Genomic DNA, 10,581 nt, shown 5'->3' on the forward strand with positions numbered 1-10,581 from the left:
GGTTTCTTTAATGACGACAACATCAAATTGAATACGTGAATGAAAAATAAGAGGGATATTGCACTAACCACGAAAGAAAAAGTGTTAAAATACGTAAAATGACCCACGACAGTATGACTAAGATCATGGAACAACCTACTTTCTAAACAATAACCCCCCTCCCCTTCTTTACCTTACGGAAATCAGGGCAAAAGTCAAATCAAAATTTGAAACCATGGCGTCCACTTTACTGTGTCGGGTGTCGTCAATATTTAAAACTGATTTAACCTTGCCGTTGAAGAGTCTTGTCTACAGACGGGTAAACATTGCCACCGAGATTAATGCAATAACTCACAAATCTTATTAAAAACTCTTAATGTGATGTGTAAGTTAGCTAGCTGCTAGTTTAGCAGCAGGTTGTTGTTAGTTGGCTAGCTAATTGTTAGGTGTGCTTCTATGGGAAAGCTGTGTGATGTTAATGCAAGAGCACATAGTAAACTAAATGCTAAACCTGTGTAGGCGGCTTGCTGTGTGTTCTCACAGCCAGACATGTAAGCATCTCAACCTTTCACCCAGTCCCCTCTCCACTGGGAGTGTGAGTACTCACGCTGTTGGAGGAGTAGAGTGCAGTGCATCAGTGGTGTTTATCAATATAAGTAATTGTTCTTACTAATGCATTTGTTTGACAGGAAAGACAACTAGTTTTTAATTCAATGGCCTCTATGCTACTTGTAGACGTGCAAGTTCAAATATAGCACAAGTTCTTATATAGCGCAGGAGAACAGCAAGCCTGGGTTTTTTTTTTAAACAGAAAAAGCAGCACCTCATGGCACAACGCCTCTCCCTGTGTGACCGAACAGGACTTGTGTGTATTTACTGACATGTATGTGTAACTGATAGATGCAAACACACATGTTAATGTATTTTTCCAAGTCTTTTTTTTGTCTGTGATGTCTTTTTCTTTGTGTCGGACCCCAGTAAGACTAGCTGTCACAATTGGTGTCGGCTAATGGGGATCCTAATAAATCAAAGTCTCTGACTCGCAACATCCCTTTTCTGCTGGTTCATTAATATGATTTTTTTTTTGTGTTATCCCATTTACTCTCCTTAAACAGTTGTTCAGCAGTGGGACCAGGGCATTGAGTGAGACTGGACCCTCCCAGGCCAAATTCTTTCCTGCAAATGAGGGATCAATGCTGCTCCCTGGTACTTACAAAGGCAAAGTGGCCTTTATCACAGGAGGAGGAACGGGGTTGGGAAAAGGCATGACCACAACACTGTCAGCACTAGGGGCAGAGTGTGTCATCGCTAGCAGGTAAGTGGAAACTTGGTAGTCAGTCGTGCTATAAATCCCAACACTACTGCTGACTTCTTGCACTCACAAATTAGAAAGTGACACATTTTTGTTGTAATTTCTAGAAAACTGGATGTTTTGAAAAAGACTGCAGAGGAAATTACAGCTCAGACAGGAAATAAGGTACTACTACTGATCAGTTACCCACATTGAATGCATTCATTATCCAAGAGTTGTAGATACTGATAAATCAGTATGAACTCTGCTTTAAGTTGTGTTTGATACTTCAAGACTCTATCTGCAGGTCCATGCTGTGCAGTGTGATGTTAGAGACCCCAAGTCAATTGAAGCTGCTGTGGACCAACTGGTAGAGGTTGCTGGTCTCCCTGATGTACGTAGGTACAGATCAAGGACGTTTTGTCTGAAAAGTGGTATGCTTCGCTGTTCTAGATGTACTGGCCAATAAAACTCCAATTGCTTGGTAAATATCATCCTCCTCTCTTGTTCCTTTAGGTGGTGATCAACAACGCTGCAGGGAACTTCATCTCCCCGTCAGAGAAGCTGTCTGCCAACGCATGGAGGACCATCACAGACATCGTCCTGAACGGCACGGCCTTCGTCACCCTGGAACTGGGCAAGAGGCTGATACTGGCCGAGAAGGGTAAACACCAGAGCTATCTGATGGAGCCCATAAGCACAGATCTAGGATCAGCTTTCCCTCCCCATTTATTTGTGTTGTAATGTATCGTGTAGTGCTGCCAACAGGGGGCAGTAAAGATTCACCATTTGCCTACAACTCCTGTACATTTGATCCTTAGTAGTATAACAAGTGAGGATCAACCCAGAACATTGGTGTGGATGCATGTGTACCATGTCTCTCTGTTTTCTATTTTAAGTGTGTAATATTGACAGTGATTGAGCCTCAATATGAAATGCTTGAGCACTTTTCCATTCAGTTGGTCATAGTCCAGCGTCCCTCCCCTTGTCCACTGCCCTTTTGCCCTAGGCTCCTCTTGGCTTTGCGTGCATGCACCCTCTTATTCCTTCAAATCAAATCAAAATCAAATGTATTTATATAGCCCTTCTCAAAGTGCTGTACAGAAACCCAGCCTAAAATCCCAAACAGCAAGCAATGCAGGTGTAGAAGCACGGTGGCTAGGAAAAACTCCCTAGAAAGGCCAAAACCTAGGAAGAAACCTAGAGGAACCAGGCTATGTGGGGTGGCCAGTCCTGGCTGTGCCGGGTGGAGATTATAACAGAACATGGCCAAGATGTTCAAATGTTCATAAATGACCAGCATGGTCTAATAATAATAATCACAGGCAGAACAGTTGAAACTGGAACAGCAGCACGGCCAGGTGGACTGGGGACAGCAAGGAGTCATCATGTCAGGTAGTCCTGAGGCATGGTCCTAGGGCTCAGGTCCTCTGAGAGAGAAAGAGAATTAGAGAGAGCATACTTAAATTCACACAGGACACCGGATAGGACAGGAGAAGTACTCCAGATATAACAAACTGAACCTAGCCCGCCGACACAAACTACTGCAGCATAAATACTGGAGGCTGAGACAGGAGGGGTCAGGAGACACTGTGGCCCCATCCGAGGACACCCCAGGACAGGGCCAAACAGGAAGGATATAACCCCACCCACTTTGCCAAAGCACAGCCCCCACACCACTAGAGGGATATCTTCAACCACCAACTTACCATCCTGAGACATTCCTTATCATTCTCTTTTTTTTCTCCTTTCTCTGCGGTCTCTGATCAAAGGGGAAATTATATGTAATGGGAGGATAGGAAAAGCCTCTCATGCGATGTTGTGACATATTTATAATATGTGTGTGTCTGCGTGGGCGTGGATAAGCTTTAATATTCATGTGAATATCCCAGCCCTTCTCTGATTACTGTGGCTTTTCCATCTGCCCTCAACACTGCAATTAGGCAAATCACAATTAAGCAATTACCTTGAAGTACAAAGACAAAAACATGCCATCACACTAGGGGCACTATTCAATCTGAACTGATGTTTTTCCAAAACAGCCATTCTTCCAACAGTGCAAGAAAGCATATTTGAATTGATACCCAGGTGTCTGTTCTTCTTTCACACTATTAGGATTATTCTATTGCAGGGGTGCGCAATCGTTTTGTCTTGAGGGCAACATTGGGATTTAGAAATTTAACGGAGGGCCGCAAATTTTTTTTATTTGATCGATTTGTTCATCAAAATCAATTTGTGAGCCTAAAATAAGAATTTTCCCTACCCTGTTTTAGCGGCTACATAAATCTAAATGTGCTTTTATCGCAGTACAAGAACGTTGCTTTGTCTTCTTACCTGGCAGCTTGGCTCCAGGCTTTGATTAAATAGTCTCACAGACACTATTTATTCTGCTAGCATCTCCTTCCACTACCCCTCTGACTTCTTGATGTTCCATGTATGTGTAGTAGCGTCGTTTGTTTTATCAATCTAAAGGTACCCTGACTCGTTAAATCTATTGCAGTGTAATCTGGCCCACAACAGCCACCATGTTTTATGAGCTTTAGTGTGCTGGATATAAAAGCCTATAGAACTGTACAATGATTAACCGCTTCTCTCAGTTCATTGGAGGAACAAGTCAGCCTATGACAGTCTAATGAAGAGATGGACGAATTGGTCTAAACTGGGATCAGTTGTAAATTATAGGGATGTACATGATAACACATATTGCTGGACATATACTGTGCATATATTAGTTGGACATATTTTTGTTTCTTTGTGGTATTTATGTACATTGTGTTTGTAGGTGCTGCGTTTCTGGCCATCACCACCATCTATGCAGAGACCGGCTCTGGATTTGTGGTTCCCAGCGCGGCTGCCAAGGCAGGAGTGGAAACTCTGTGCATGTAGGTATTTCAAAGGAGGCACTACCATAAAACCTATCAGGACCTGTTTCCCTGTCCTAAACCATCCCTATCACTATTGCACCCACCACACGTAGACATCCACATTGGCCTCATTTGAAAAGATTTGGCTCTCTCACTCATCAAACGCCTTATGAACACTAATGCATTTTTAAAGAGAAGCAATCATTAGCATAACGAAGGTCCAGGAACATTTAATTAACATTAAAGTGTGTCTCTCTCCCGATCCCCCTCCAGTAGAATGTAGACAATAATAAAGACGGGTGGGCTCTGTGCGTGTACCTTGTTCTTTCACACGTGTGAATCCAATAGTGTGTGTGAGAACCCAACTTAAATCCTGAATGGGACCGACACCTTTCATGTGAAGACAGGGATGCTCTTATCAAATGAAGAATACACCTTCTTAATGAACCTCGGAGGGCTTTTACCGAAAGAAAGATCCCACTCAATATTAGTCCCTTTCAATTCCATGGAAAGAGTTAATGACACTGAAAGGTTTCCCCATAAACCAGGGGACTGGAAATGATAGATGGGGGAACTATTCGTGTCTCTCACAATCACGTCCCTTTTGTACCTTGATATGTTTGACTTCCTATACAAGTGACCGCAGTGTGTGTGTACATTCCAGACTAGCTAGAATGCCATTTAAGGTTACGATTGAATCCAAAATAAAGGAAACACTTGAGTAAATGAGGGATAAAGTCTATTGAAAGCAGGTTGTTCACCCAGGTGTGGTTACTGAGATAATTAAGCAATTAACATCCCATCATGCTTAGGGGTCATGCATAAAAATGCCTGGTTGTCCAGTGACGTTGAAAGAGGGGTCTCAAAGGAGCATACTACATGTATAGTGGCATACTGGAGAGTTACCTATAGCTGGTCATTTTTTTCTGTGTGAATGAGTGCTATTATCTGATAATGGACCCCCCCCCCCCCAATATGAAATCGCTCACACCAAAAAAGTGACCCCTCTATTTTGTAAAGGCAGCAGCAGCCAAATTTCATGCTCATTTATTGCGCCCGGCATCTCAGGGGAGAGCGAGCCTATTTTTAGATCCTATTCTTTCATTACATTTTTTTGTGCGGAGGGTTTCAAGAAACTAGAGGGAATGAATCAATTCAACAAGCACCACCATCGGCGCCTCTCGCTATAATGTTCCCAGAATGACATGGAATGACTAAAGCACTCCTGGCATCTACTTTTTGGCGCCCCAGCTTTTTCTGTATGAATAGTTGAGATGTATTTTGTTTTTAGGTGCAGCTAGTTACCCTCCAATCATATTAGACTCAGACTGAAGGCCCCATTATGAGTGACTACCTATGAGAATATTTAAGAGGTAGTGCCTCACTCCTATGCCCAAGTCTAAACAGATTCCTTGAGCCTGCACTAGGCCATCTTTATTACTACATGCAGTAGTGGTAGTTCTTTGTCTTGTTCTTCCTTTTTTTCGTGTGTGTGTATTGTATGTATAGGTAAACAAACTACTGTTTGTTTCTCAGGTCTCTGGCTGCGGAGTGGGGGAGGTACGGCTTGAGGTTTAATGTCATCCAGCCAGGACCAATCAGAACCAAGGTAACAGACACAACTCTGGCATGAAACTTTACAAATATACTGTGTTGATATTTTATTTAATTATAATAAAATGGCTTAAATCTTGCCCTTTCTGGTTTTATCTTGGCTTGTAAATGTGTAATTAGCTATGCTTTATGACCTCTTCTCTTTGTGTAGGGGGCCTTCAGCCGTCTCGATCCCACGGGCATGTTTGAGAAGGCCATGATCGGCAGGATACCCGTGGGCAGGCTGGGCACGCCTGGAGAGATTGCCAACCTGGCAGCCTACCTGTGCAGTGACTATGCCTGCTGGGTGTCTGGAGCGGTAAGAGAATGTGTGTCTGTCTTGATAAGCTAAGCAGGCAGTGGAGACCAATCACTATGTTAGCTGAATGCCTACCTTGCAGAATGGGTATCTGGAAATTGCAGATTACAGTAAGTCCTTCACTGTAAATGACATTCCAAGTGCACTAGGATTAGGCGATGTAGGTATAGGGATGGACTATGGCTAAGGGGAAAATGATGACTCAACATCCACATATACCATGTTCTTTTCTTTAGTTGTGCCCATTCTCTTCTATTTGCAGATCATTCGAATGGACGGTGGAGAGTATGTCTCCATGGCAGGAGAATTCAATGATCTGAGGAAGGTATGTGCTGGAACTAACTTTGCAAACCCTGTTCCACTGTCAAGACTGGAACTTTAACACTATAAAAATCATATGAACATAGAATGATAATTTGATAGCATTGCTACCTTTTGCATAATCTCTGTTCTGTTATGCAACTAGCTATTGATTCCGTAACAAGATTGCATGTGAGCTGTTGCTGGTTGAGGAAATCGGCCACATTTTATGACAGATGTTAGTTTATGGATATGTGGGTCAGGTTGTGCTAGTTTTAACTTTGTGTTTTGTGTGCGTCAGGTCACTAAGGAGCAGTGGGCTATGATGGAGACCATGATCAGGGGCACCAAGGGATCCTAAGAAGTCAAGATGGGAACACGATACTTCCGGGGCAGCAGGTAGCCTAGTGGTTAGAGCGTTGGACTAGTAACTGAAAGGTTGCAAGATTGAATCCCCGAGCTGACAAGGTAAAAATCTGTCGTTCTGCCCCAGAACAAGGCAGTTAACCCACTGTTCCTAGGCCGTCATTGAAAATAAGAATTTGTTCTTAGCTGATTGCCTAGTTAATTAAAGGTTAAAATAATTATATTTACTAACTCTCTACCACTGTTAATGCTCCAGGGAAACACATATACTGTTCACACAGACAATCTTTCCCTCTGTTTCTGACCTAAAACAGAGATTATACCATGTCAGGGAATATGGCTACAGGATCGACACACACACACAGCCTTCTCTACAAACACATTCTCACACACTCACTTAACCTCAAGCCTTATTTCTCATTGCCTAATGGACAAATTGACAGGATGGGGACAGTAGGTTCAGCATTTGAAGAGAAAATGGCTTCATCAGGAGGCCAACTATTTAGAGGAGGTTTGAGAGAGAGAACCTCATCTTTTCATTCTCACTCGGTCTGAGATTCTACTGGCTACAGCACTCTCTGGATGAAACTGGCTTCTTGTTGGTTGAAAAACCTGTCCGTTCCTACGAATGACTTGGTATTTTGCTAGTAACATTTATCATTTGTTTTTACAATGATGCCTTGAAAAGAATGAATTCTGTTCTTTAAAAAAAACATGTTTCAATGGCCTATCTAAATTGATGTCCAGTAATGCTATTCATTGCTGTTAAGTGATTGTCTTGTGCTCTGTGTACAATACGTGAGGTTTACATAAATATGTCTGTGTGGAGTATGTTGAATAAAAGACAGTAGACATTTTATATCTCTCTGACGCAGTCTTTTAAAATTCTCAGCCACCTAATGTTACATGGAGCGTTAGATGGATTGACTCTATTCATTCCCTCCCAAGCTGCTCTATCATTATTTTAGTTACTCTGACAAATCAATAGTCTAAACGCGAACATAATCTTATGTGGAACTAATACACTGCTAAGCTGTTATAAATAAATAACCTGAATGAGCTGTTCTTGGTCAGAAGTGCGATTTGTAGCAAGTTGAAAAGCTTGTCGAATGCATAATCATTGATGAACCGTTTCAATTCTTCGTAAATGTGTTTTTAATATTCTTTGAAGTAATCACTGATGTGCCAAGGCTTCATTGGTGAAAGTAAAAAGATGGAAACATCCTTCACGCATCCAATCGCATACCGATTGGTTACTTCAAGGAAGGTCGTGATGTATTTTGACAACTTTGGAATTGGACCTAAGCCTTTTAATGGTGCACCATACGTGACGCTAAATGAAAATGTCGCCAAATGTGAAGTAGCCCATGTCTCATTGTTAGGCATAGTTGTCTTACTGTGATGTGTAGGCATTGTGCGAGTGAGCTTCTCTACAGAGGAACAGAGAGAACCCCACTCCCTCCCATCTCTATTTGTATTGCGCAAGTCACACTACTGTTGTCTTTCATACTCTTCATTTCCTCCCTTTTCTACTTCCCCCTTCTTCCTTACCTCACTTTACCTCCTTTAACTCTTTCCCTTTCACCCCTCTTCCCCCTGTCTGTCTGAACCCCCTCCCCCACTCATCCTTACATTTTCTATTTTATTTTCCTCCCTTCCTGTATTCATTAGAGCAGTGGAGCCACAAAGCCTTTTCTTACAGTTGGAGCGTGGTGGATTGTCTGGTCACATTTTCACTGTTCTGCCACCAGACCTTGTCCTCCCCCACTGAACAGAGGGCGCTGGACAGTGTCTGATGCCATAGGACAAGCACAACGGAGGAAACATCCTTTCAATCCAACACAAAACACCAGTTCACTGACCCTCCTGCTAAAGCTGTGTGTATGTGTCTCTCAGTGTTGGAGTATATCCAGGCTAAACACTATTACTCTGATTGTGGTGTCAGCAACACTTAGCTGAGAAAATGAAATGTGGTGGAGTTTTATTTACCTATCCTATGAGGTTTGTGGAAATGTCCAATTGAAAAGAACGACAATTTCATCTGGTTATTCCTTTGTCATCTTTAATTGTGTTGAACCAGTGTCTAATTTGTTTGCAGATTCTCCTTTGGCCATGCTTTTAAGGTCAGAGGTATGCCTGTTCTGTGTCGAGGGAAACAGGCATCAACTTATAGAGTGGAACAGTACCTTGCTTTTACTAATTACAATTAGCTCTCCCATAATGCAGCCTGTTCCCCTCTTCCTACTTCATACCCCTACCCTTTTCACGTCCCAGAGTTTCATTAGGCACATACAGACACACACTTCACACCGGCTACGTTTAACCTTTATTTAACTAGGCACGTACATACTGCAGCTAACCTCAGATAAGCCATCGCTATACCTTTACCAACTTGGAGAGAGATGCCAGCAGCTGCCCAATTAGGAGATAAAGTCATCCTGCTGTCTAAACTCTCACTGCATAATGCATGGGGGACAGAGGACTGAGCAATGCTTCCACTCAGTGCAGGGATTTCTAAGGTTAATGCTTCTGTCTGTCATAAAGCAGCATGTAACTTCAAGTGCCCCTATGTCTACAGACATCTCCTGGCCTGGGCACCAGACTGTTTCTGCATTCAGCATCACTGCATTGTTGCAACGACAAGTTGGCCAAAGCAGAAACAGATTTGCACACAGGTTAAAGAAGTTCCATCTGAAGTGTCCTCACCTCCCCCTGTAAGCACATCCCTCCAGTGCTGTTCAACCTCCACTGGCTCCCAATATGCTCACGCATTGACTTTAAAATCCTGGTTCACAGCTACCAAGCTATCCACAACTGCGTAGCCAAGTACCTGTCTGACTTCATTCTACCCTCCTACCCCACACACACCTTTCGAACCTCCAGGTCCGTACTTGTTCAGCAGCCCCACTGCAGACGAACATGTATGGGTGACAGGGTCTTTCAGTATTGCAGCTCCCTGACTGTGGAACTTACAGTCAATGTCAAGGCTGTAGAGTATCTTGTTTAAGGCACAGATAACTGTTGTTCAGAATAGCTTTCAAATACCTATGTTAATTCTGTTCTCCTGTCCACCAGATCTGACGACACCTGTATATAACTTTATACAGTGGGGCAAAAAAGTATTTAGTCAGCCACCAATTGTGCAAGTTCTCCCACTTAAAAAGATGAGAGGCCTGTAATTTTCATCATATGTACACTTCAACTATGACAGACAAAATGAGAAGAAAATCAAATTGTAGGATTTTTAATGAATTTATTTGCAAATTATGGTGGAAAATAAGTATTTGGTCACCTACAAACAAGCAAGATTTCTGGCTCTCACAGACCTGTAACTTCTTTAAGAGGCTCCTCTGTCCTCCACTCATTACCTGTATTAATGGCACCTGTTTGAACATGTTATCAGTATAAAAGACACCTGTTCACAACCTCAAACAGTCACACTCCAAACTCCACTATAGCCAAGACCAAAGAGCTGTCAAAGTACACCAGAAACACAATTGTAGACCTGCACCAGGCTGGGAAGACTGAATCTGCAATAGGTAAGCAGCTTGGTTTGAAGAAATCAAATGTGGGATCAATTATTAGGAAATGGAAGACATACAAGACCACTGATAATCTCCCTCGATCTGGGGCTCCACGCAAGATCTCACCCCGTGGGGTCAAAATGATCACAAGAACGGTGAGCAAAAATCCCAGAACCACACAGGGGGACCTAGTGAATGACCTGCAGAAGCTGGGACCAAAGTAACAAAGCCTACCATCAGTAACACACTATGCCGCCAGGGGACTCAAATCCTGCAGTGCCAGACGTGTCCCCCTGCTTAAGCCAGTACATGTCCAGGCCCGTCTGAAGTTTGCTAGAGAGCATT

At 42.8% G+C, this 10,581-nt stretch overlaps 1 protein-coding gene across 1 annotated transcript; it reads left to right on the top strand.

The window, feature by feature from the left end:
- Positions 1-182: 182 nt before the first annotated feature.
- Positions 183-7,571, top strand: decr1 (2,4-dienoyl CoA reductase 1, mitochondrial). Its single transcript, XM_064948221.1, has 10 exons — positions 183-298; positions 1,095-1,294; positions 1,399-1,456; positions 1,578-1,664; positions 1,787-1,934; positions 4,053-4,152; positions 5,671-5,743; positions 5,900-6,046; positions 6,309-6,371; positions 6,648-7,571. The coding sequence occupies exons 1-10, from the start codon at positions 215-217 to the stop codon at positions 6,705-6,707; spliced, it is 1,020 nt and encodes a 339-aa protein (XP_064804293.1). The 5' UTR covers positions 183-214; the 3' UTR covers positions 6,708-7,571.
- The last annotated feature ends 3,010 nt before the right edge of the window (positions 7,572-10,581 follow it).

Source organism: Oncorhynchus masou, chromosome 30 (genome assembly GCF_036934945.1).
Source record: "Oncorhynchus masou masou isolate Uvic2021 chromosome 30, UVic_Omas_1.1, whole genome shotgun sequence".
In the NCBI taxonomy this organism is placed as follows: Eukaryota; Metazoa; Chordata; class Actinopteri; order Salmoniformes; family Salmonidae; genus Oncorhynchus; species Oncorhynchus masou.

Bases quoted from the DNA above. Each gene is read 5' to 3' on its own strand.
- decr1 (XM_064948221.1), top strand. From the start codon at position 215: ATGGCGTCCACTTTACTGTGTCGGGTGTCGTCAATATTTAAAACTGAT. The intron at 4,153-5,670 runs GTAGGTATTTCA...TTTGTTTCTCAG, and splicing joins GGAGTGGAAACTCTGTGCAT to GTCTCTGGCTGCGGAGTGGG. The intron at 6,372-6,647 runs GTATGTGCTGGA...TGTGTGCGTCAG, and splicing joins AATTCAATGATCTGAGGAAG to GTCACTAAGGAGCAGTGGGC.